At 43.7% G+C, this 25,783-nt stretch overlaps 4 protein-coding genes and 1 long non-coding RNA gene across 7 annotated transcripts in view; 3 read left to right on the forward strand and 2 right to left on the reverse strand.

The window, feature by feature from the left end:
- bap1 (BRCA1 associated deubiquitinase 1) lies at nt 1-6,648 on the reverse strand. Its single transcript, XM_040205062.2, has 17 exons — nt 6,338-6,648; nt 6,012-6,041; nt 5,871-5,925; nt 5,553-5,685; nt 4,897-5,016; nt 4,454-4,515; nt 4,163-4,305; nt 3,808-3,886; nt 3,583-3,706; nt 3,227-3,359; nt 2,962-3,134; nt 2,642-2,775; nt 2,070-2,533; nt 1,649-1,875; nt 1,428-1,520; nt 1,258-1,330; nt 1-900 (listed from the first exon to the last, which is right to left on the reverse strand). Exons 1-17 carry the CDS (start codon nt 6,372-6,374, stop codon nt 767-769), a joined length of 2,214 nt encoding a protein of 737 aa, XP_040060996.1. The 5' UTR covers nt 6,375-6,648; the 3' UTR covers nt 1-766.
- Nucleotides 6,549-19,445, forward strand: rad54l2 (RAD54 like 2). Of its 2 annotated transcripts, XM_040205044.2 has the most exons (22): nt 6,549-7,241; nt 8,342-8,549; nt 8,664-8,970; nt 9,048-9,184; nt 9,298-9,438; nt 9,528-9,760; nt 9,851-10,033; nt 10,131-10,264; nt 10,351-10,547; nt 10,690-11,032; nt 11,149-11,326; nt 11,437-11,652; nt 11,840-11,958; nt 12,348-12,460; nt 12,595-12,694; nt 12,793-12,998; nt 13,767-13,936; nt 14,469-14,665; nt 14,985-15,163; nt 15,321-15,410; nt 15,493-15,585; nt 16,123-19,445. In XM_040205044.2, exons 2-22 carry the CDS (start codon nt 8,393-8,395, stop codon nt 17,145-17,147), a joined length of 4,518 nt encoding a protein of 1,505 aa, XP_040060978.2. In that variant the 5' UTR covers nt 6,549-7,241; nt 8,342-8,392; the 3' UTR covers nt 17,148-19,445. The 2 variants fall into 2 exon arrangements, with proteins under 2 accessions (XP_040060978.2, XP_040060979.2); XM_040205045.2 differs by lacking the exons at nt 15,321-15,410; nt 15,493-15,585.
- On the reverse strand, nt 19,298-23,696 carry cyb561d2 (cytochrome b561 family, member D2). The gene is made up of 4 exons (XM_040205084.2): nt 23,564-23,696; nt 21,061-21,258; nt 20,937-20,974; nt 19,298-20,428 (listed from the first exon to the last, which is right to left on the reverse strand). Exons 2-4 carry the CDS (start codon nt 21,191-21,193, stop codon nt 19,925-19,927), a joined length of 675 nt encoding a protein of 224 aa, XP_040061018.2. The 5' UTR covers nt 21,194-21,258; nt 23,564-23,696; the 3' UTR covers nt 19,298-19,924.
- On the forward strand, nt 20,563-22,324 carry LOC120835829 (uncharacterized). Its single transcript, XR_005714620.2, has 2 exons — nt 20,563-20,835; nt 20,920-22,324. It is a non-coding gene; the product is annotated as an uncharacterized LOC120835829 (long non-coding RNA).
- Nucleotides 23,465-25,783, forward strand: part of rassf1 (Ras association domain family member 1) — a 5,301-nt gene continuing 2,982 nt past the window's right edge. Inside the window, exons 1-2 of one of the 2 annotated variants that reach the window (XM_040205078.2) lie at nt 23,465-23,624; nt 24,992-25,444. In XM_040205078.2, the coding sequence (XP_040061012.2) occupies nt 25,168-25,444 (277 nt within the window). In that variant the 5' untranslated portion in view covers nt 23,465-23,624; nt 24,992-25,167. Of the gene's footprint in view, nt 23,625-23,705; nt 23,845-24,991; nt 25,445-25,783 lie in introns of those variants that run through there. The other variant, XM_040205079.2, reaches the window with a different exon arrangement.

The raw sequence follows: 25,783 nt of genomic DNA on the forward strand, positions 1-25,783 counted from the left end.
TTATAGCAAGACATTTTATTGAGTTTATTGTAGTATGAATTGGCAAGCACACAGAACAACTGAACTCAGTGCACAGGCCAATCAGCCAATCAACAGTTACATATGTACAAAAACATACAAGATCCCACATCCAACCAATATGCAATTACTTGGATCTATTTCAAGTACAAAAATAAGACTGTTTTTTATTTGCCAGAGTGACCTATTGTTGAAAAAAACATTCAAGAATTCGATTAAAAGATGCTGTTGCATGTTACAAATTGAAAACTGAACAGATTATAACGGAAATGCTATGGGAGGAATAAAACAGATGGTCTTCTTTTGTCAGAACACTCAATACTTCATTGGCACCATTAAAACACAGGGATGCAGTTGAGGAAATATCGACTAATTGTTACCAAATTGAATATTCAGTGACGTAGTAAACTGACCATACAACTGTAAAGGACCTCTGTTGATAATAATGAATACTTTCCCAGAGGAAAATATATTCAACCCAACATTGGGCACACGTCTTTTTTCATATTTACAAACAGTCATAGCAGTGATACAAGAAAGAAAATGTACATTGAGAATAAAATGGTGATACATATTTACATAAATGAGAATAACTAACAAAGCACATGGTTGATCTCATAAAGGAGAGGAGACTCAGACTAAAATACAACCCTAGACTGACATTATGAGAGAGGTTCAGGATTGATTGAATTAAATCTTTCCCTGTGGTGATTGCTCGGTTTCTTACAGAAGTTGTGATTGTTTGACGTTACTGCCGCTTGGCTTTATACGGCCGGGAGCGTTTCCTGCGATCAGGCTTCCTCTGTTTGTGCAAGCGGCCGATGCTCACTCCCTGACGACGACGCACAGAAATGTTTTGTTCCACAAGGCTGGCCAACATACCTGAAGAAGATACAAAGTCAGAGCAAAGAGAAATTATAACAACAACAAAAAACAAATCGATTTTAGCATGTAATTAGGACTTTGCAAATGTGTGGTCATTCAAATGCTATATTTTTTGTCTTTAACGTCTTCTTTTTAGGAGTGACATGTCCGTGCATATGGTGATGTCATGTCTGTTGTATTTTATGTGCTGAGCCGGAAAAGAGGGAAACAGTCCCCCTAAAAGAGTCTTACAACATTATCCATCAATATGAATGATTCATCAGGAATTTAATTTGAACTTTAAAAGGATTTTTAATGGAAAGGGTAATGGGATACAGTCAGGAGAAGAGAAATCCTCACGAGGATGAGATTTACCTTCTTGGGCCAGCATAGATATGAAGGTGCAGATGAACTCGTCGTAATTATGGGTCCTCCTCTGATCATCAATCTGATCAAATCCATGATAACAAATTGTTTATCAAAAGCCAACAAAAACAACGTTTCGCTCACCAAAATTGCATTGGTTCCAGGTAAACAAAACCTACTTTGTATTTCTTTCTCTTTTCTACTTCCTCCTTGAGATACACCTCATAATTGGCAATGTCGGCCTCCACACACTTAAGCAGTGCAAGCAGCTCCTGCAAAAGAGGAATAAGATTAACCGCTCGTGGTGTTTGTTGTTCACAATCTGGCAGACTGATACAAAAAAAAAATAGCGAGCCACATACTACAGTTCATTAGAACGGGAGAAAATCCTTGGACTTACTTTGGGAGAGTACTTATCCCCAGGGGGCTTGCTGTCTGCCGTAGCGGTGGGCTTTTCCTTGCTAGGCTTCACCTCTGCGCCCTCATTGCGCTCCTCTTTTATCCTCTCCACAGACGGCCCCTCGTCTCCCTCGTTCACGCCTTCCTTCTCCGCTGCTGAAAGGTTTGCCTTTTCGTCTTTTATCTCCTCCAGAGAGCAAGGTCGCTTTGAGCCATCAGCTGCCAAATCTACCGCATGGAGAAGAGATAAAGTATCAATCTATCGAAAGGGGCCAGAAAATCAATTCATAAATGTGGTCTAATGTCAGTGGCTGTACATTTTCTATGATGATTAAAAGGCTTTGACTGTCAAGTAAAAGACAAACATGCAAATTTAAAAAAAAATGTGTGAACAACACAGACTAACGACCACTTGTACTCACCAGATGGGGGGAGAGCAAAGATGATTCCATCCTCCTGCAGGTGCAACAAGGCTGCACTGACAGAAGGACCCAGTTCTCTAACGGCACGGTTGTGTCTGGAGTCTAGCCTGAGCATCTCATCTTCTCCAAACAGCACACGAGACAGATGGGATGCAACGGGACTGGACGGGCGAGTGGCGGCCTGGGAGCGTGCGGGTGAGCGTAGAGGGGAGTTGAAGGCGCTGCCAATCTCGGAGGCCGTGTCGGTGCTTTCGTTGCTGGGTGTGGGGGAAGGCTGTGAGGCAGATGTGATGCAAATGCCTCCTGTGCGCCCTTCTGTGCGTACAGAAAGGGGTGTGTTAAGGGCATCTTTCTTCTGGGCTTCTTTTTTCAGTTTCTCAGCCAACACAGTGAGGGCGATCTGGCTCTCCATTCCAGTGACTGCCCGTACTGGGCGCGATCGCAGACTGGCCTTCCGTCTAAACCTAAACGACAACAAGTTGAAAGTCAAAAGCAAATCGCTTTACGTTCCTTCGGTCAGGTCCTGAACAAAGAGAGAAGTTGTACCTATATACACATATTACGATGCTAACCTGCTGGATGTGCTTGCAGAACCAGTTACTTCCTCCTCCTCATCCTCGTAATCGTCTTCGTCGTCAGAGTATTGCGCTTTGGGCAGCCCTGCCGCACGCGAACGTCCAACTGCAGCAGCAAGATCCTCCTCTTCCTGTTAATCAGATGTTCGTCAGTAAAACTACAGAACCTTTTATCCGCAGCAGGTTTGCCCGTCGTAAAATATAACGATAGACGCAAAACAAAGATTTCTTAGAGCCAAAATTGATGAACAAACAGAATATACTAAATACAACCCGAAAACCTTATTCTAAGCCAGGTCCTTTATTTCTGCCGTTACCTGCATTGGAGACTTGGCATAGTTGTGGTTGTCCAGGAAGGCAGGCAGCCGCTGAACGCCGGCATTGGGGCTGCTGATTTGCTGGGAACCTCCTCCTGGGGGCACCGGTGGTTTGCCCGTAACCTTTCCTGAGGGCCTGGCGGCATTCTTAGACTGATCTCCCGACTCATCCACTGAATTTAATATTAAGAGTCGGTTTATTTCAGTAGAATGTTTACAAGATGTATTTTAGCAAAGACTGGGGAAATAACGCCGACTTAAGTACCCTGATCAGCCCCTTGGGTTGTAACTGGCTCCGCATTGGCCTCTTTCTTGATCGCAGGGGAGTTATCATCGGGGGAGGAAGACTCCTGCTGCTTCTTGTCCTGGACAAGTTCGGGCTGAGTGAGCCGGATCATCTGAAGTGTGACAACATACAAAAGATATTCAACGATGCCAGTAGGTTTAACTAAACATTGTCCTGATCACATTATCTTATATTATTTTTATTGAAAAAAAGGCTCAGCACAAACAGTTAGGAAATCAAAAAAACTGTTAACTATGAAATGCCGAAGCAAAGGTCATAACAATTCATATATGTGTATTCTATTTCGGGAGAAGGCATTTATAGTAGTTCCTGACCTTCTGTAGACCTTCCAGAACAGTCTGTCGATTTCTTTTTAGAATTTCAAGTTTGGACTCGTACTTCATCCTGCGGTCGGGCACTACTGCCATGAGGTTGAAGCGAATGTCATGGTACGGCTCCCTGAAAACGAGCATAGCCACAGCGTGCATAGCCACAGCGTGAGAAGAAGAAGAAGAAGGAGACACACTATTGCTGCTTGAGCTCACCAGCTCCGGACTCACCCGGCAGTGGCCAGCCCAATCCTCTCCATGATAACTCGCCGAGCTTTGTCGGTCCATTCCTCCTCCTCACCCCAAGGCCCTGAAATAGAGAAAACTGTTACGCTTCATCCCGCGACCCTGTGTGCAGGATAAGCGGTTTGACGATGGATGGATGTTATGCTTTATTAATTCATTAATGCGCTTCATAGTAAATGTGCCATAACAAGGAATCCCATATCAGGAACTGATTTCGGACCACATAAAAGCGGCTAATAACAATCATAGGAAATACCAAATGTAAACTCCATTCAATATGCCAACCAAAATCAGTGTGAAAAGAACAGGGATTAAATTGTTTTTCATTGTGTACTCGTACCGTGATCAATGGGGTACGCCTTCAGTCCATCGAGCTCAAAGAGGCGGTCTTTAATGGGCACATAGCTCACAAAGTGAAAGGCCTCCATAGTCCGCACTGCACTGATCCCATTTTGCTTCTCCGGCAGATGCCTGGGCTCCGGTCTCCATAGAAACACGGAAAGAGAGCTTAAGAAACTCACGAATGCACAAAGCCGAACATCTCTCACAGTGTGATAGACCAATCACATCAGGGGTTTTTTCACAGAGGCATGTAAAAATTGTTAAAAAGGAACAGCTGACTGTAACCTACCTGGCGTGGCTGTTATGTGCTCTGGCAAGCTCTGGGGCATTTCCTATTGCGTAACCCTTACTCTGAAAAATACATTAGAAATGTAAAATGACAGCAGGTGCGCCGGAGGGAGAGAGATTTAATGCAGAGAAAAAGAAAAAGTGAGACTATAAATTTACTGACAAAAACTAATTGAAAATGCTCTTGAGGGATATTTACTGTTGTTGACCATTGGCTTTTGTTTATATATATATATAATGTGTTTGTGAAATATAGGTTCTGATTTACATTATCTATTTCCCCCCAGAAACCGATTTGTTTATTAACTTCCTATGAGTTCTTTGACTGTAGGGAAAACAAGTCTGAGAAATGATTTTCAAATGATAAATGGAAGTATAAAGCACACCATTAAAATTACACTTAACATATTACAAATACATGAGTGACTGTGATAAACAGCTTACCTCTGGACTGAAACCTTTTGTGAAAGCCTTCATGCGACTAAGGGTGGTGCCGAGTTCAACGCCGCTGCAGTTCAGAAGCACACTCAACAAAGCGTGGGTTGCACATGAATTTGGTATAAGCTAGATGGAAAAATGACAGCATAAATACAAGTTTCATATATGCTAAAATGTAACGGTACTGTCAGTCCTTTCATTAATGATGAATATTTTGATTTGTGGATCTTTTTTTTTTTTTGGAGGATTATTTTATAAAATTTTAGACCTTAATGTACACATTTTACAATACATATTATGTGAAACATGAAACACACCATAATTTGATTGCTTTTCACAATTTCATACAATTTTAATTTAATACTTATGGCTAATAGTCACAATAATTTTCAAAAATGACTTAACTACTAAAACAATACGTAGCTAATGTGATGTTAAATGGCCGTTTAAGATTATTGACTATGAATAAAATTTGGTTGCGGGGCATTCTATTGACAGTATTACTGCAAAAGTGACAAAAAAGAACATTGTATCGCATAACGAATTGGCTAAATATTGTATAACTTTAAACACTTGCTCAATAATAAAATTATTTAATGTCACATCAAAGATTTTAATAACTTGACATTTAATTAAAGGTCTATAATCACATGAACACTTACCTGATGAGCAAAGAACATATCATTTACAATTTCCTCGTCAATGACAGAAGTCTCATCCATCAAAGTGTTGACTTTCCTCCGTGAGCGACGTTCTTCAATCCACTTGAACAAGAAGATGAAGCCATAGACGGGGCTAAAAAAGAAAATCATGCCAAACACTGTTGATTTACAAGTTGATTTTGCACCGTCCAAAAAGGTGTAAGAAAAAAAATTGGATATGAGATTTGATGGCAACTCTTGTCCTATCTGGAGAGAATTATTTATTGATTTACTCAGGATTATTGTACCACAGACTTGCAGGGTGTACACATACCATACCTTTGGCATTTGCTTTGAAGATCATAGATTTCCTCTACTTGAACACCTTTGATACCTACAGAACACACATACTACACATTAATTGGCTTTATTAACACCAAGACAGGAATTAACTGTAGTAAAAGTGCCACAGCTACTCACCAAAATCTTCAACCAGCAAAGTGAAGAGTCCTACAATCATCAAAGATTTTATTTATTGTTTAATAACATATAATTTACCACAAAAAACAACAAACGACCAGTTTGACGTTATTATCTTGACAGTAACGAGTCCTCTTCATATTTCGTTACACGCTCCATCAACTTGTCATACACACGGCCGTTTTTCGTTCTTGGATTGCATTTAAGTTGATTTCATACGCATAAGTTGAGCTGCTTAGAAACCTAAAGTGTCCATCTGGCTGTGTGTTGGAAGCTAGCGTTGGTTAACGTTAGCTAACGTTAGGTTGTTTGACGAATCGTCTTACCTGGATCACTCTCGAGCTCTAGCCACCCTTTGTTCATTTTCACATTTGAGCAAAGCTGACTAATCTTTAAGTTGTGTTCCAGTCCATGTTCGGAAGAGGTCTAATAATCTCAAACGATAAAGCTGTATCCATTCGCGAAATAACTGAAGAGAGCTCAAGATAAACACAATAGAGAGAATTGGCCGCCTACAAACTACGTCATCAAGAAACGACAGGAGGGGGTCGCAAAAACACGTCCTCTCCTCAACTTCCGGTTCGTCGAACTATCAACGCGTCAGTCGATCAATTCATTCGTGGTTGTATTTATTAGGTGAACCAGTTTTGCATTAATGGTGGCAGCATGTATGTAAATAAATAACCCAGGATCTAAATGATGGCGAAAGTGAAATACAATTTCTAATATCATTATTTTTCACACACGGCCTAATAAGCTCCACTGTATTTTACACTTGCCATGTAGTGCGAGACAAATAAATACATTAAGTGGTATCCAATATTTACATTAACATAATGGGCATGCAATGTGCAATATGATATTCGAAATGGTATTTTTTTCGTGTTATGTTGTGTGTGAATGCAAGGTTCTATGATTAAACACAACACTGACTGGGAAGAGATTATTAACTATAATACACATTGTACTTAATTCGGACTTTACGTGATGTACACATTTTAAAAACATGTTTATTCTATTTCCTTCGTAAACGGGCATTTTCTGTCCCGGAACCTCACTCGGAGCCACTTGTATCGGGAAGGTATTACCTGTTACACTGGAAAAATTGGACATTAGCAACGTTTATCAGTCCAGTTTACACAGTTAACGTATTGGGCGAATCGATTGGGCAGTTGTTGTTTGCACAGCGAGGTTTCTTGAGGAATACAGTACAGCCAAGCTGCATACGAGGTAAGATGCAAAAACAGCCGGATATATGAATTTAACCGGCGCGACCGACAGTGTTAGCCTTGATGTAATTTAGGCTAGCTTTAGCTACGTGAACGTTACAGTTAACATGTAAAAATATGCGATTGTTATCTTGTTACGACAGCCCATAAAAAAGTCGGTGCGGCAAGTAAAGCTGCTTTTCTTTGAGCACAAGATCTAACCATCTACCCGGTTTTGCTGCCACCAAAGGACAGTATGCAGTTACGCGGTAATAGTAACGTTGTGATATGGGTTCATTGTTGTTTAATTAGCTAGCATCAGTTAACCTGAGAAAAATGAGCATTGATGTGCATTCACGTAGGAAGCCCATTGAGCCAACGAAACGACACGTCTATGACGTTAACTTTAATTAACAATAACATTATAAAAGAAATTTGCTGCAGAAATAGCTTCATGCTACTTGCTAGCTGTCTCTATCCACGGCTGATCAGCATTTGTGTCACGTCATATTTAACATTGCATTGCTAATTAGTTCTCTTTAATAGACTCGGAAGACTGACATTCAGTATTAACGGTCTACAAATGTAAACACTGTATGAGGGCTGCAGGAGCCTTACAAATAGAATAATTTGGATTGACCACAATCCAGACTACCTTGCTAGATTGTTTTGCTGTCAGACTTCAGGGCGGAAAACTCTCATTTCTTTTTCAAAATGATGGTAATTACATTACATAATAATAATAATAATAATAATAATAGCTGAATAAATGAGTTCTATGACTCTAGTTGTTTAACATCAATGGTGAATACCAGTTCATTATGAAAGGGACTTTTTGCTCCTTACCATCCAATGGCCGAGCCCGGTCAGGTAATGTATCTGACATGTTTAAGTTCTAAGAATAAAATACTTTTGTCGGGTCACAGATCAATTGGTTGATTTCAGATTTCAAGTGTCTTTATGAATCAAAATGTGTTTCTGTCCATCTAGCAATTAATAGTCATTGTCAACTTCATAATGGATCAAAGCTGCTACAACTATTCTACTACTCTTCTACTCTTCTACTCTTCTAAATGACTGTTTACATCCAAAATGTTAAGATGGTGTGTATTATTATTCCAGGGCTCCTGATGAAGATGTGCAGGTAATACTCTGAGAGCCTTGTAAGACACCATGTCTGAAAAGGCCGTTTCAGAAAGTGACCTGGAGCCCAGCCTTAACAGTGAAGAGGAGTATTCGGAAAATGAGGAGGAGGAGGAGAACGACGGCGACATGGAGGAAGATGAAGATGAAGACGAAAATGACGGTGACGATGAAGATGACAGTGTTGGTGAGTAACAAGTCAACTCTCTTGGGCCTCTCTAAGCATTCAAATGCATTCACAGATCATTGTAAAGAAAGAAAAGGAATCTTTGAAGACATCTACTGTCTGTTGTCTCTCAAGAACGACCTGGGAGTGCAGAGAGCAGGACAGAAACTGCTCAGGATGGCGGGGACTCCACTTCAACAACCTCAGGAGAGGCGTCCCCAGAGCCTCCATCTCAGCCGACGTCCCGCCCATCATCGAGGGCTCCCTCCAGACCGGCCTCTCGTTCTCAGCCTCCGACCAGCCCAGAAAACTCAAGCCAGAGCAAGACTCCTTCCATCAAAACAAAGAAGCATAAAAGCTCTAAATCCACCAAATCGAAGTCTTCAAAAGGGTCCAACTCTTCCAAGACGTCTAAACCTACACACATGAGGAAGAACATTAGGTACGTTATCAGTTTGATATTTTAGTACTGTACATTGCTAAATGTATGTTCAACTGAACTTTTCTTCATGCTTACAGAAAGCTGCTGAAAGAGGATCAGCTGGAGACCGGGACCAAGACTGCCCAACAGGAGGAGATGGAAAGGAGAAAGCGTCTCGAGCAGCAGAGGAAGGACTTCCCTACAGCAGCCTCAACTCTCGCTGACTCTCAGCTAGGTGAATGTCCCGCAACTTTTTTCTGTGGAAGCTTTACGTTTCCAGCCATATCCAAGCTTGACATTTCGTTTGGATGCTTTACATCCTAATATCTTCCCATTGCTTCCAAACAGCCGACACTGCTTCCCTTTTGGGAGAAGTGTCTCACTTGATCCCTGGTCTCCTGGGAAAGCAGGATGTGATCTGTCTGGACAGCAGCGGTGATGAAGAGGAAACGGTGGACCCCACGCTGCCTGCACTTGCTGTTAGAGATGGTAATATTTCTGTGGCCAATGTGAAGCTATGATCATTTTTTTCTACGAGTGAGTTTACAAGGTTCTTCCGTTCTCCTGTGATGACGTAGATATAATTGAGCTTAGTTCTGGGGACGAGGACGCCCTGCAGATAAGCAGCGAGTCGGCCGATGAGGATGCTGATGGCACCGCCGCCTCAGAGGAGAGCAGCGGCGCACATATCAATGATGCTATGAACCTGCCCGATGCCCAGGGTCAAGTGCTAGTTAATATTAGTCACCCTGCAGAGGAGAAAGACATTTACCTTGCTCCACAGCTGGCCAAGGCAGTCAAGCCTCACCAGGTATTCCCACAATCTTGTTCTTTCTCAAAACAGCATAAAACCCTCAGTCCAACTCTTGTAACCTCAAACTTTTGTCTCCTCACGTTTAAGGTCGGTGGAATTCGTTTTCTGTACGATAACCTCATTGAGTCCCTGGAGCGGTATAAGACCAGCAGTGGCTTTGGCTGCATCCTTGCTCACAGCATGGGGCTGGGGAAGACCCTGCAGGTCATTTCCTTCACTGACATCCTGCTGAGGAATACTGAGGCTCACACTGTGCTGGTTGTTGTTCCTGTGAGTAATACAAGTGTGCACAGTGCTAAAAGAAAAATGTAGACTAAACATCTTATTTTGATTTAAATTAAATTCTTTCTTTTTTTCCTTCATCAAGGTGAACACACTCCAGAATTGGCTGACTGAGTTTAACCTCTGGCTCCCACCACAAGAAGCCCTTTCCCCTGACACTGACCCTGCACTCGTCACAGGCCGCAATTTCAAAGTTCACATTCTCAACGATGAGCACAAGTATGTAACACGCAGTGTCCTGTGCAAGAATAAGCCTTGATTTTCAAACATTTAAGCTGTTGATTCTCATTTTTTTTGTCCGGCAGATCGACGCTAGCCAGGGCCAAAGTTGTGGAGGAGTGGTCCAGAGATGGAGGCGTGCTGCTGATGGGCTACGAGATGTACCGTTTGCTGTCCATGAAAAAGAGCTTTGTGATGGGCAAGAAGAGGAAATCAAAGAAGCAAGCAGGACCAATCATCATTGATCTGGATGAAGAAGATCGACAGCAGGAACTAATGAAAGGTCCGCAAAAGTCATTAGCATAAGGGAGGCAGTGGCCTAACCAACCTCTATGTGCCATTTGGAAATTAAAATTAAAAAAAGTGTCATTTTTATTCACTGACCCCTTTTCTCAATCTTCCCCTTTGACTCTTTGTCCTTTCAGTTATTGAGAGGGCCATAGCGCGGCCCGGCCCAGATGTGGTGATATGTGACGAAGGTCATCGCATTAAAAACTACCACGCCAGCACATCGCAGGCTCTGAAGAACATCCGCTCCCGGCGCAGAGTAGTCCTGACCGGTTACCCATTACAGAACAACCTCATTGAATACTGGTGCATGGTGGACTTTGTTAGGCCCGACTTTTTAGGCACACGTCAGGAATTCAGCAACATGTTTGAGCGGCCCATTCTGAACGGGCAGTGCGTGGACAGCACTGCTCACGATGTCCGCTTGATGCGCTACCGCAGCCACGTGCTGCACAGCCTGCTGGAAGGTTTCGTCCAGAGGTAAACTTTTCTGTGCCCGATTTACAAACCGTATCTGATGGAGGGGGAAAAAAAGCATAGTAGCCTGGTTAGTGGTTACCTGGTAATATTCTATGTGGTGCTTTTCTGGCTTACAGACGAGGTCATGATGTGCTGAGAGACCAGCTTCCCTCCAAGGAGGAGCATGTGATCTTGGTGCGGCTCTCTCCCATTCAGAGGGCCTTGTACACAGAGTTTATGAAACGCTTTCGAGAAGCAGGGAACACTGGCTGGCTCGGTCTAAACCCACTCAAAGCCTTCTGCGTATGCTGCAAGGTGAGGCGCTTTTTCCCTTTTGGCGAGTAGAAACTTCATGCATTTGATGAATCAGGTCCATTTTTTTAGCAAGTAAGTTGTCCCTTCCTCCACCCCCCGGATCCCTCAAGATCTGGAATCATCCAGACGTCCTGTATGAAGCCCTGCAGAAGGAGAATCATGCCAACGAGCAGGACCTGGACCTCGATGACATCACTTCGGCTGGTAACCCCCGCTGTGCTGGGCCAGGCCCAAAAGCCAAAGTGGCCGACACCAAAGCCAACAACCCTCTGCCGCTAGTCAACACCTCTCAGGACAGAGCCAATCAAGTCATCACGTATGAATGGGTATGTCGTGATCGTCCATGCGAAGTGGCTCAGTTTTACAGCTAAAAGAATCCCTTTTTTTGTCTGAACTTTGTTCCAAACCTCAAGCTTGTAAAATTGAGCATGTTGAAATATAATTTTTTTTTAGTGGGGGTATTTCTGCTGTACCAACAGCATTTGAATTCAACCTCCACATTATATGTTACAGGCAAAGGGCATCATGTCAAACTATCAAACCGGACTTCTGGAGAACTCAGCCAAGATGATTCTGCTCTTCCACTTGATTGATGAGAGTGTGAGAAGAAGGGACAAGATTTTGGTCTTTAGGTAAGTCCAACAACCATTGTGTCAAACACATATCCACCATCAAGTGGCTCAGAAAGTGGTAGACTGACTCTGCCTTTCAGCTTATTAAGACTTGTGGAGCTTTTCAGAGGGTTTCACCTACTGGGAATTTAAAAATTTTAATCTTCCTAGGTCTGTAATAAATTATTAATAATAGTATTATATTAAATTATGACATTTAATTAAACAGCTTGTCGTCATGAATGTAGATGCAGATGTACTGTGACATTTGACTGGTTAATAGTAACCTTTCTAGTCTCAACAGCATTGCAGTCTCTCTCAGTTCATTTTTCTTTTCATCATAGGTTTTACTTTTTCATACCAAAGTCTACCTTTCTTACACTTATCTGTTTCTGCTCTTCACCTACAAGTCAAAGTTTGTCCAGCCTGTCGGTGATTGAGAACTTTTTATCAAAGAGACCCATACCGACTGACTCCTCTGACACCGAGAGCCCAAACTGGATTCGCAATATCAATTACTACAGTGAGTCATCCAATCTCTTCTCTCTCTTCTCTCCCGGGGAAGGGAGAACGTCGGTTTTGCATATGCTAACTATTTGGCATGACCCTCTCGGGGGTGTTGAAGTGTATAGAGAGATGATGCATGTCTGTCTACAGGACTGGACGGGAGTACCTCTGCCTCAGAAAGAGAACGACTTATAAATCAGTTTAATGACCCAGAAAACATCAAAACTTGGGTCTTCCTTCTTTCCACAAGGTATGTGTAGCTGCTTTCCTTTGTCTTTCCAATAATTCTTCACACTTCTTGTCTTCACTGGCAAAAAGATTTCCAATAATTACCTGTGTTCCTCTCAGAGCGGGCTGCTTGGGAGTAAATCTGATCGGGGCCAACCGCGTCGTCGTGTTTGATGCCTCCTGGAACCCGTGTCATGATGCTCAGGCGGTCTGTCGGGTGTACCGCTATGGTCAGAGGAAACCCTGCTACATTTACCGCCTCGTCTGTGATTTCACCCTGGAGAAAAAGATTTATGACAGACAGGTCTCCAAACAGGGCATGTCTGGTAAGAGATTTTTATATGGGAAAGATCTTTATGTAAGACATTGCCTTCATGTTACATCTACACCATCCATTTTATTCTCCAGTTACAAGTTTAGGGCTCTCTGTCATGTAGGTGGGTAGATAAGGTCTCTAGACGCGTTCCAGGTATTACTTGTTACTTCTTCAAGTGCATTCATTATCTGTTCAAATTAAAACTTTCACTTCTTAACTTTATTTCAATTCTCGATTTGAAAAGTAATGCGTAAATGCTCTTTTCAGTTGTTTTTGAGCAGGTATAAAGCACATTGAACACATCCATAGGTTTTCAATGAGGTACTGTTATTCTCAAACAGTACTCATTTAATAGTGATTCCTCTCTATGCCTGACTTAACTAAACAAGACTTGCTGGGAGGCCCAGGATTTAGATGTAGGGCTGGACTAGCTGCTGAGGGGCACAGGAGTAACAGAAATAAGACTGAGAAGCAAGACTGAAGCGACTTACTACTCTACGCTACCATGTTGGTCCACAGGGACGTCCAAAATGCCCCAAAAACAGTTCTTCTACCAGTATCTATGGAGCAGATTCATACTTTTATTTGGAGTTTTGACTAGATGAAGTCATGTGTATGCGTGTATGCCATGTTGTACTGTACTTCCTCCATGGATTGGGCCTTTTGACAGAAATACTATATGCAACTACTTTATGATTTACAAAAATACATAGTCTCTCTTTTTTTCTTTTAGAATTTGCAACCTTTTAAACCGTTGTGTCTGTGTGTTTGTTTAAAGACCGAGTGGTCGATGACTTGAACCCAGTGCTGAACTTCACTCGTAAGGAAGTGGACTCGCTGCTGCACTTTGTAGAAGAGGAGCCCGAAAGAATTTCTCTGGAATCCAAGCAGGAATTTGAAACCGTGTTGTACGACGCTTGTCAGCTTTACCCACACCTCATCACCAAGGTACAGTTGCATGATGGGCGTTAATAACAATGCCATGTAAAACAATTGGAGTCACCTCTAATATACATGTATATAAATAATATATCTATTTCATTCCTTTGATAATGCCTATTGAACAGAATTAGTATAGTTCATACACCAATTGCACTATTTAGATTTGAAATAGTTATGGCCCCAAAAGAAGAATTCAGTTATTTAAACTTTGGATAGATTGTCTTAACACAAGTGTTCTGTGGCAGATTAGAAACCCATTTTCACCCCAAATACCATTTTGATTTGGAATATTAGTGACCCTCGATCTGTTTTTAAAACACAAAGGAAATGGAAATGTTTCCAGTTGGATTTGAAGAGGTTTAAATCCTGATTTGTCAGTCCATAAGTATGTTCAGCTGATGTCCTGTACTATTTCTATTGTTATGTTGTTATTGTCAGGTTTTAGATATTCTATCTGAACTGGGCGAAGATCATCCTTCGCATGGCAAATCCAATCTTGACCGTTGATCTGTAATGTCATTTCCCTTTGTCTCCATAGCAACCTTTTCATCACGAGTCTCTATTGGTGGATCGAAAGGAGTCCAAACTGACCAAAGCAGAGAAGAGAGCCGCCAAGAAGAGCTATGAGGATGAGAAACGAGCGTCTGTCCCTTACTCGCGCCCATCGTACGCCCCTTATTACCCAACCAGTGATCAGACGCTCACCAACATACCAGCATTCAACCAACGTGGCTGGTGGGTTCTACACCGCGTGCTTCTCAATGTAAACTAACTGTGTGTGGTCCACGGATGTTTTGCCAGCTAAAACCTCAAACGAACAAGCAGATATTCTGCAATGCACGTCAATTCACGCCTTGCTGGACAGAAACGCCTCACAGGTCTGCGTGCTTTGCAGAAACACGCGTCCAAACTGCAACCAACAATAAAAGTGTGGCTTTCTTTTGAGGTCGTAGCTCCACTTGAGTTTATGTCTCTAATACATTTTCGTGCCACGAGACAGAACTGTTATGCATGTTTGTGCGCGAGCGTTTTATGACTTTCATGATATTTCCAGGCGTCCGACGGTGCGGCCAGATCACAAGCCGGTGGCGAGCGTCAGGCCCATCCAGTCGACCCCCATCCCCATGATGCCTCGCCAGGCCGGCATGGCTGCACTGAGTCCTGTCGGCAGCCTGCCTCTCAACTTTCTGCAGAAAGCTGGAGTTTATGTGCAGAGAATTGTCACCACCACTGGTAATGGATAATGTTTGGAATGATTGAATGAGCCGCACAAACTGAAATGTTCCATTCAGTATCAGCTGTTCAATCTTTCGATAGAAGCAAAATGAATTGTTTCTTGTGAAATGTAGTGACCAGACGATAACACCTGCCGCTTTGTGTGGATCTGCAGATATTGTAATCCCGGGAACCAACAGCACAACAGATGTTCAAGCTCGAATTAGTGCAGGAGAGAGCATCCATGTTATAAGAGGATCGAAAGGTAGTCTCCACAACGCAGTAAATTCTCTTCATACGAAACATTTTGAGTTAAAATCCATCACATGATGTATTCTCCACCACAGGTACCTACATTAGGACAAACGATGGAAGGATTTTTGCTATTCGATCTGGAAAGATCAGTAGGCCAGCAGTCGGGGGTTCTGCTTCTTCAAGGGGTACAAAGTCATATTTATTAATCTTGGTCCCAGCTATGTAGTTTTGCATTACAGCCATTCCAAACAACTCATACAACATTGAGGGTGATATTCTTTTCCATGTGCAGTTGGTTTAAGTTGTCAGAACTAACAACAGGTCTTCTTTTGCTCCTCAGGGAGCTTTCTTTAAGGAAGCTTTAGAAAAAAGCCTGCCTTACAAATGTGAGCAGCGGGCATTTAGGAGGCGTGGGGGGTGCTGATGATTCCATAGATATCAGCGCCCGACCCTTTTTGTATATTTCCGCTTCCTAAATATCCCTGAATGCAAGCGGCATCGGTAACATGTTCAACATCCAACTACTAAGTACGCTAAATCCGACGTAGAAGAGGAAACACTGAAAGGAATACTGTTAGTCATTATTTTGTAGAACATTTGTACATTAATGGACATTGTCCCCACCGTCTCATTTCCAGGGTTGACCTTTTTTAAAAAAAAAAAAAAAAGTTATTTTCTTTATCTCCTGACATTTTACGCCTGCGTTTCTTCCTCCGCCACAGACACCCAGGGATCCCTGATCCACCCACTCAGTAACGGCTGCTCGTCGCCTGTGGATCAACAGCAGGATTCCCCCAACGGGGAGCAGCAGCCCTCCTCTCCCTTAAGCTCCGAGATCCTCCGAGAGCTCACCCGCTACGCCTCCTCCACAGGGGATGCCGCCAACACCGCCGGCGGCACGGGGGACGACCCGCCGTCCCCCGTGCCGGACATGTCGGCCGGCACCGTAGGCAGTTCGCAGAACAATCGGACCGGCAACCACAGCCGGCAGCTCAGTGAAGACCTCCTGGGCTCGGCCTTAGAGATGCGCGGCAGCAAGCGCAGGAGTACTGAAAGCCAGGGCAGCACACAGCTGGGGGGCAAACGCTCTTCTGCCGCCGCGCGTTTCCCGGGACTGTCCGCGGGCTCCGGTGGCCTCAGTTTCCCCCCCGTCGGTCTGAACTCCTCGTCCTCCCTCCTGGGGAACCTTGGTCACATGGGTCATCCGCTTCTGATGGGCGGCGGCGGCGGCTCGTCGTTCCTTCAGGCGCCCGGACAGACCCTGGCTGACCTACAGACCATGTTCCCCTCCGCAGGCTCGGAGCTGCTGAGGCCGCCCGCCACAGGAAACGGACACCCGCCCGCGCCCTCTTCGTCGTCGCTGTCGAGCGTTTTCTCCTCGGCTCCCCCCGCCGTCTCCATGTCGGGTTCGACCTCGGCGGCCACTTCTTCCTCCCTGGTGTCGGGGTCACTGCCGCCGTACTTGATGAATCCCAACATGGCCGGCCTGCTTCCGTCTGGCTTCCCGCTGAACTACGGCCAGTCGCTGCTCTCCGAGCCCAGGATGTTCCCCGCCCCGCTCCTCTCTGGGTCGGGGGGATTCCCCACATCCAACTCCAGCTCTACTGCGTCCGGTTTCCTCTCCCATTTCAACAACCCAGCTTCCAGCCTGTTGGGGGCGGCTCTGACTCAGCCAGACATGCATCAGAGCACGGAGAACAACGGCAGCAGTTCTGATGACGACGTTATAGAGGTGATGGGACAGTAGAGAGGCGCTTTCACACAATCATGGCAAACATGAATTAGGGATGGGAAGGGTTACACGTTTATTAAATGAACTAAAGGGATCATGTTACAGCACCTACCGTAATTTATGACCCGTGGATTAGTGTTTAGATGTATTGTGAAATTCTGGAGTCCACGTAGAGACGGGAAGAAAGAAAGTGAGAATATACAACCTTCTTCTAAATAAAAATAACAATTCAATAATAAAAACTTTTCAGGAACTAAACAATCACCTTTAATTCACCTTCACTGAATGAATGGTCTTCAACAAGACCGTGTTCCAGCCTCGCTGTTCCCATTCATTAAGTGTCTCATTAACCTACACACACACACACCTACCTGCTGCTGAGAGAATCAACTTGTACCTGAATCCTCATGCTGAACGTGGCCGAGTTGTTCGGCCGGAGCGTCCGAGCAGCGGCATCAGACGGGTGTCGTTTGGGGACCAGCTGATTCTTTCGGGAGCTTTCTAAGCACAGAATCCACTGCGATACCTTCAAGCCTCCCAGCGCTGTTAGTCGTATCCCCCCCGAATTCAAATGGAAGTGAGAAGTGCTTCTTGTTGGATCGATGACTTATTGCTACGAAACGGTCCAGTGCAAACGAAAAGCAGACATTCCGTGTCACATGTCAGCAGTGCTCACCTGCTGCGCACTTTTGCAGCACACTGGAAGGCAACAATACTTCAATAAATAACCCCCCTGCTGGCTGCAGAACGCGGTGTTGATATTTGTCCAAATGCACAAATGACCGTATATATTTAGAGAAAATCCTTTCACGGTTTTCCTTTAACAGCTGGAATCTTTAGGCTTTCCAAACGTATTTTTAGTCTTTAGAAATTTGATAGACATTGTAGCATCCCCTGTGGAGAGGATATACGTGTGATCCTGCAACTGAACAGGTTGTACTTTGTAAATAGCATCATTATTGTTTTTATTGTCAATAATGTGCAGTGTGTAGATTTTGTTTGGAGGGAGATGGTTTACTATTTCGGTGACTATCATGGTGATAAATGTGCTCTCATTGACGCGAGGGAAACAAATTTATGTTCAACTTTATCATTTACCTTTTCCTCCCCCCCTTAAAACTAAAATGAATGTACTTTCATGTTAGCCTTTGACAACACAGGGTCTGGAAAGAGGTTTGAGACTGTGTTCTTTCATTTTTAGCCTTAAATTACACAAAGAGGTCTTGAGTTTTCTTTTCAACAGATCAGTTGGAAGAACTACTGAGCATTTAAAGTCGACATGAAACTCATAACGCGATGGGCAGATTCCACATTGTGATGAAAATGACCAAGTGCAGAAGCCAGAAGCGATTTCTTTCTTTTCTTTTTTATCTTGTCTGCTCATTTCACCTTTTTGGCTGAATTGTCCCTGCAGCCGACAGCCTACAGGTTTATTTGTGATGATGATGATCCTAATTTCCTTGTGGGTGCTTTTTCAGGACCTCGCAGAGAACAATTATTACCAAAACCCCAGGAATCCTTTCATCTTCGTGCAGCACGCACTTCCAAAAACGTCCAGTCAATGTAGCCACCAGCCATCAAAAACGATTAGAACATTTCACTGAAACCCGTTCAGGGGGTGTGGTGGCCTTTTACCAAACTCCCAGCGCCACCACGCGGTAGCGTTTCACACCGCTGCGTCTTTGAAAGCAGTGCATGCAAGTAGCTTCTGTGGGTCTGCGGCGCTTTAGGGAGTCGAGGGCTCTGCTGTAGTCTGTAGCCTCGTGTTTCTGTGTTGTGAGGACACCTCAGGGTGCGTAGAGGTAGGAAAGCCCTTCTCCTTTGTCGTTAAAATAGCCGTTAAAAAAACAAACACTGGATAACCTGAGACAACAGACCGTTCCCATATGAAGTGAGATTTAGCTCCCAATGTTCCCGTTTTGTTACTATTGGCTCTTTCTCGTTCTGGATGCTTCATTTCTGTCATCGGTGTGTTTTGGGAAGTGACGGTTTCTTTTCAGTACATTATATTGACTTTTGTTTTGTCTTTTTGATCTGTTGGAAACCATTTTTATGTTACATTTAAATATTTGTTTTTTTTAAATGTTTTATAACTTCGTATCGGCAGTCGTTTCCCTTATTTCAGTGCAAGCGTCTGAAATGTATTTATAATGACAAATACATTCTTTTTTGTAATTACATTTTTTTAATGTTTGGTTCACTTTGACGCATTGACGGCTGATTCAGTAAGAATTTCCTACATGCAGCGTAGATCAAAGCAGAATATGACTTGTGGTATCAATGTTATTTTAAGAATAAAACACTCTTCTATTGCATTGTGAATCATTTACAAACTTTTGGAATAAACATCTCTTAAACCGACTACATGAGTAATCAAACAGCAGAGTGATGATCCTGAGATAGAACGGTTCACAATAAATTCAACATACACAGAGCGACAGGAAATATTAAGTAAAAGGGATCCATTTTAAAAGTACTTTCTGCAAAGTATGTCTCCCCAATATCATGGTCCCCTTCACACTGCATATTACCGCTTTATTTTAATTATTGAATTTATCCATTTTAGGCAGAAATGGTGAGCAATGTTGTCATGGTCCGCCAGCAGCTCACTACCTTCAAGGAATATTTACGATGTTCACCATTTTAATTAGGCCGGCACGTTAAGTGCCGTAACAATACAAGTAGACCAAAGACTGATGTCGTTCATTTTGGAAGTATTCATTCATAGACCAAATCCCAGCGACCGTGCGTGCAGCATCCACGCTGCGCTGAGTACGCCGTCTCCTTCCGGGTCACGACTGCAGCCGCTTCTTGGCCGTGTACGCGCTGCTGACCTGGTTCATCACGACGAGGGCGTTGAAGGCACAGCAGGCCGCGGCCAGGTACCAGGTGTGCTCCCCCGCCGACCCGGTGAACCAGGCCGAGCGGAGGCCGAGGAGCAGGCTGCCGCTGCCCAGCAGGTAAGCGACCAGCCCGGTGGTGGCGTGGTAGCGTTTGAGCTTGGCCAGGGACCAGCCCTTCGCCAGGGAGTGGTAGATCAGCGGCACGGCCGCCAAAGACTGCAGCGCCACTGCGCACACGGCGATCACGCCCAGCAGGCCGTGCCACGAGGTGAAGTGGGGCTTGCCGCTGAGGTGCTTGTTGTAAACGATGGCCGCCAGGCCCAGGATGGCACAGGTCACGCAGAGGCACTGCAGGATCCAGTGTGCGCGGGATTTCGTCTTGTGTGGAAGCGTTTTTAAGGGAGAGCCGCGGGGGGAGAAAAGGAGTATGGCTTCTGTCATGAAGAAGGAGAACTAATGGAAATAGGGAGGGAGGGGGCATGAATTAATGGTATATAATAATAATGATTATTGTTTATTTGACTGAATGACCATCACAATTTCTTACATATTCACATATTTTTGCTGCTGACTTTCTCAGCATCAGGAGCTGCCTCCGCCATTCTTTCGAATCGACACTCCGCCAAGAGACCCGCCCTCCTCGGACACTGATTGGTTTGTTTCAGGTTCACGGCCAATCGAACCAACGATGGCAGAGAGTGTTACCCAATCAGGGCCAAGATAGGACGAGTCTTTCGGGTGGGATTATTCGCACGGGAGATGCTGCATTGACGACAACTCGGAAAATACACGACAAACCCGCTATTTTATTCCCAAATACGGGACGATTCCGTATTTTAAGGGACGGGTGGCAACCCTAGGTAAACATATTGATTTGTGTCAAACACCTCACGACGAACTGTTTCAACTTGATTTTCAACTTTAAAAAAAATGTATATTTGCAGGAAAACTTTCAACTTACACCCAGTGTCATGAAGAAAGGATGCCAGGAAAACCAACCTGAAAACCAACAAACAAACAGATCAGACAAACGAGCAACGAGCCACCACGAAGCATGTGTGAGTTTTGAGAAGCAGGACACTCACTTGTCCCCGGCCGAGACAGAAGAGCGATGGTCACGGTGAAGACGATGCAGGCGCAGTGGGACAGCGCCGCGGAAGCTGCTCTGGTGCAGCCGTAGATCCGCAGCTCGGACCCGCTCTCTTTGTTGAGGAGCATGTTGAATGTGATTTATGTCGAGCGGCGCAGCTCAACAGCAACCGACCAAACACACAGATCGACGCCTAAAAGTTTCAGCCACAAAAAAAAAAGGAAGCGGAAGTGGTGATTAAAGACACGGTAACTGTCGCGTTTACATAACTTTAACGTTAACTTATATCTGTGAATTAAGTCCAGTGTGCTACTGAACCTAACGTTTCTGGGCGTAAAATAATAAAACATCCGGCTAAGAATTTCAGAATAAAGCTGTGCTTTTTTGCCATTTCACCGTGACTCAAAAGACTGAAAAGTCTGTCATGGTTCCGGGCAAAAAAAATCCTATTCAGCCAAAACAATTCAACGTCACACAGTTGACCCTCTGTTGCTGATTCACAATAAATGCATGATTAAAGTTAGGTTCTCGGGCACAACACGGACGGGTTACACATGTTGGTATACACCTTTACATCTGCATGCTACACCACGACTATTATTCGGATGTTTTTATACTACTCGTGTTGTAGTCCACAGCTCTGAATACAAATAAATAGAACCATGTCCAAACGATAAGCTTTTATTGTGAAATCACAACATCCGGAATCTGTGTTTACGAGTGGCTGACGTGGAATCCTCCGGGAAAGATTTCCCATAGACATATATAAAGGCCTTTATATAGATCTATGGGATTTTCCATACGCATTTATTAGAAACAATCAAATACATTCTGGTTGCATCAAACCCGGAGTTGCGGCTACATAGTTACAAATAAATGTGTATCAATTGCGATGGCATTTAACTGTTTAACAGTTACAGTACCACACTGTTTGGGTGCTTAAAATGTAACGTCTGTGCTCCAATTACTCTCTCATAAGCGTGTGACTCTGCTGGGCCGGTTTACACTGGACACACAAAGCAAACAAACAACAACATCCCTCCCTCTGTCTTTTGTCTCCCTCACACAAGATTGTGCTGATACAGTGTCATGTGGGGTCTTCGTGCATACACAAATGAAAAAGCAGCTGTAATTGTTGTGTGTATCTTTGTTTCATTGTTCGTTTTCTCGGGAAGTCAGATTCACCATGCGGGTTCCTGCTGTGACCAATAAAGGGCACGTGTGTTGTCCAGATGTTGGCTTTACATCTAAGATCCAAACGATGAGTGTGAGTCTATAATAAGTCCTTTCTTCCATTTTATGAACTTCTATGACTCGGAATTCATGAGTCATATCAGCAACACAGTTCATTGACTTTTAAACAGTGGATATCAAATACTCCACTCGAAGTACAAATTCCACAGCAAAATATCAAAAATAAGTTCTGCATTTAATATTCCACTGACGTAAAAACGTTCAAATCAGCAAACAAAAAGTTTTAAAAGAATGTTGATCCTGTTTTATATTGGATCATTATTATTGAAGCAGTAATATTAAAAAATGACTGGAATTCTAAGGGAAGTAATAGCTGTGTCACAAATATCTAAGAGTAAATATTTTTTTTTTTTGGTTTTCAGAAAGGTTCCTGCACATTGACTTCCCTTTAGGGTTTCAAGACAGCAATCTTACTGTTTTCGTACACAGCCGGTACCTCCACTGTACAGTAGCCCATCTCCCACTCATGTCAACTCAACATTGATTCATCGATCTTTTCTACAACGATGAGCTGTCAGTTTGTTAATGACTAGCAGCTTATTTGTCTAAATAATTGTATTTACCCCATTAATAGTATCAAAACGTGTGCTTTGTGATGGACCCCGAAAGCGGCGAATATTCAAGGTGATGGTGTACTTTTATGTGGACATACATACGTCCTACTCTCACTGCTGTAAAGTTAAGTCTACTAACATCAGGCACTTTTTCCCATGGAAACTTTACGCCCCTTTGCAACTATACTTCCCTTTACAAAATACAGTAAGTGAATCCAGTTGCAGTTCCTCTTTCTACTGTATTTTACATCTAATTGAGGGTCATCTTCTTACTGCCTCTAAAGACTCAATCAATTACCTAATGTACTGTTCATCATACTGACTCCTCACCCATGTTCAGAATGATCAACAGTGTCATTTATTTGAAAATTAAACACATCACACGCAGAGAGAGACCTTATATTTTCTCTCCATAGTTTTTCTGTCGCTATTAACGCGATAATAATAACACGATTGTAATTATTCGTAATACGATCAGATACATTGTACATCATTAAAACGGTATCTGTTCACCGAGTTAAACTTTGAGTCGTTTTATACGTGCGCTGAGTGCGGGTTCTCCCCGGGACGCTTTAATACACGCAGCCTGCTATACGGGATTAGGAGGTAATCCCGCACTCACAACGTGCATGCGCAAACCGAAGCGTGCGCAACGACGAGGGGAGACAGCGCGGAGTAAATAACACAAACCGTGTTCGCTTCTCCAGATTGTCCTCCGCGACGAGTCGGGGACGATGAGCACCTAGACGAGGTAAAGGCTCTTCTTCTCTCAGCGTGGCACACCGAGAACATTTGTTCGGGTTTCACTGTCCAACTGGGTTCGTTTGTCCCGTTTCGGGCGGGATTAATCCGGGCTGTCCCGTCACGGGCTGCAGGCTGCAGGAAAGGGGAAAAAAAGACGACAAACGCAGATTAAAGAGGAATCATCGGGAAACTTCGTAGGTTGAGGAGGGACATGCTTGGTTTCACATGTAAGTAGTTCCACGACAAAGCCTGCGGAATGCGCGCACGGGTGATCCGCACATTGTTGCCCGGTGTGGATAATTGCGCCGTGTGGTGACCCACTTGGCGAATAGAGCCCCGGGTTGTTCACATTCAAGTCACAGTGCGGCTCCACAAGGAAACTAATGCAACCAAGTGTGTCTGGTGCACCTGTGAGCATTTCCCCGCACTGGAACAGCGGAGGAATGTAGTTCTACCGCTGTTTGCATAACAATCTCTGCAAAAAGGACGAGAGGCCAAATAGGTCACGTTTCAAGTGGTCCAGGGTTACAATTCTTCAGGAATCAGGAGTCAGGAAACATTTATTGCCAAAATATGTCAGCCATACAAGGAATTTGTCTTGGCGGTTTTGGGAAATGATCACATGTATCAGTAAAATGTACATTGCATGTGTTATTGTATCTATTGTTTTAATAAATATAATCAAATTTGAAGCCTCTGAAATTGAAAATACAGCGGAGCAGATATGGTATACACTATAAATATTTGATCTCCGCATTATATTATGCACGTTTAAAATATTTGTACTGTATTATGGATCCCTCTGGGTCTGAAATAAATAATATTAAAACCAGCTGTTGACCTTTTACTTCCATTGCGTTGCCATTTATTTATGAAACGATATCAGCGCTGTACTTTTTGCCCCACCATATTGTTAACATGTACTGCTTCAGTGTCGCAGACAGGAAAACAGTGCAAACAGTCCTGTGATTTCACAGGATTAGAGCAATATTCTTGTCCTATATTTATCATAATCATATGAATCCTGGCATCAGATAGCAAAGGGTAATCCCTTGTTTTTCCAGTTGTAAAGCCCGTAAGCCAAAGTCAACATGGACAGTGATTTTATTCAGTTATTGGTTGAATTGAAAGAACTGAAGCAGAGTGGAGGGTTTCTGGGAAATAATAATGTGAAAAGAGGTCAAAATTCCAGCGACACTTGTAGTATAGAATAATTGAATTATTTATCATCGTCATCTGTGTCTGTGTCATGATGATTCCGGTGAAGGCCACAAGCCAAAACACGATTCTTAATATCCGACCATTTTATATCAAACTGAACCACATATGTATTCATTGTGTTGTACTTCTGTATGATTGTAAACTGTCTTACAGCCCAGAAGGACTTCGGAGCCACCAATCTGGACCGACCCGTACATTCAACCAGAGCACGGCATCCCCCTTGTCCTCAGCAAGGAATAATGTCTCCTCTCATCGCTGAGTGGACGGCCACGCTGGCCGATGGACAGTGAGTGTTCGCTTGACATGTCAGAGTCTCGGTCAGGGACAGGATGTCTAAATGTGAGCTGATTGAGCTGAAGGACCTCAGCGTAAATGATCCCATTGAGCTGGCCGGAGGCCCTCCGCCCGTGAACCCGGCTCAGCCCAGCCCGTTCCGCGTCGCCCGTCTGCTCGGGGAAAGCGTCAGAATGGAGGCACCGCGGCGTCAGGCGGGAGCTGCCGGAGCCGGTCACGACTTCCAGCCCTACAGTTACACGCATCTCACCTGGTGTGACCTGTGTGGAGAATTCATCTGGGGGGTTTACAAGCAGAGTTTACGCTGCGCCAGTGAGTACCGCCGGCATGTGAACTTGTTCGGTAAAATTTGGTGAATTTGTTTGAATCACAGTCACCGTAACATTTATTCAAAACTACAATTTCCAGATTAAGTAAAAGGTCATTTTCAAAAAATATGGGCTGGAAAGTATCTGATTTAGTCAATGGGCCAAATGTAAAATAACAGCAACCCAGTCCTTTATGTTTGGTGTGTACATGCTGAGCATATTTGTTCTGCGACCATTGACCTACAAAGCAAAGATACTCAACCAGCCACAAACGGCCCAATAAAGTGCAGTGATGTGCACTTTATGAGGCTGCCTGAATCCTCATGTTCCAGTTTGTGAGCTG

Source organism: Gasterosteus aculeatus, chromosome 17 (assembly GCF_964276395.1).
Source record: "Gasterosteus aculeatus chromosome 17, fGasAcu3.hap1.1, whole genome shotgun sequence".
Lineage (NCBI taxonomy): Eukaryota > Metazoa > Chordata > Actinopteri > Perciformes > Gasterosteidae > Gasterosteus > Gasterosteus aculeatus.

Excerpts from the sequence above, each read along its gene's own strand:
- bap1 (XM_040205062.2), bottom strand. The coding sequence starts at position 6,374 with ATGAACAAAGGGTGGCTAGAGCTCGAGAGTGATCCAG. Across the intron at positions 3,135-3,226 it reads AACCCAAGGGGCTGATCAGG|TGGATGAGTCGGGAGATCAG; the intron begins GTACTTAAGTCG and ends TATTAAATTCAG. Across the intron at positions 2,534-2,641 it reads TCTGCAAGCACATCCAGCAG|GTTTAGACGGAAGGCCAGTC; the intron begins GTTAGCATCGTA and ends GTTGTCGTTTAG.
- rad54l2 (XM_040205044.2), top strand. The coding sequence starts at position 8,393 with ATGTCTGAAAAGGCCGTTTCAGAAAGTGACCTGGAGCCCAGCCTTAAC. Across the intron at positions 9,439-9,527 it reads TGCACTTGCTGTTAGAGATG|ATATAATTGAGCTTAGTTCT; the intron begins GTAATATTTCTG and ends GTGATGACGTAG. Across the intron at positions 12,999-13,766 it reads CTCCAAACAGGGCATGTCTG|ACCGAGTGGTCGATGACTTG; the intron begins GTAAGAGATTTT and ends GTTTGTTTAAAG.
- cyb561d2 (XM_040205084.2), bottom strand. The coding sequence starts at position 21,193 with ATGCTCCTCAACAAAGAGAGCGGGTCCGAGCTGCGGATCTACGGCTGC. Across the intron at positions 20,975-21,060 it reads TCTGTCTCGGCCGGGGACAA|GTTGGTTTTCCTGGCATCCT; the intron begins GTGAGTGTCCTG and ends GTTGGTTTTCAG. Across the intron at positions 20,429-20,936 it reads CTTTCTTCATGACACTGGGT|TTCTCCTTCTTCATGACAGA; the intron begins GTAAGTTGAAAG and ends TATTTCCATTAG.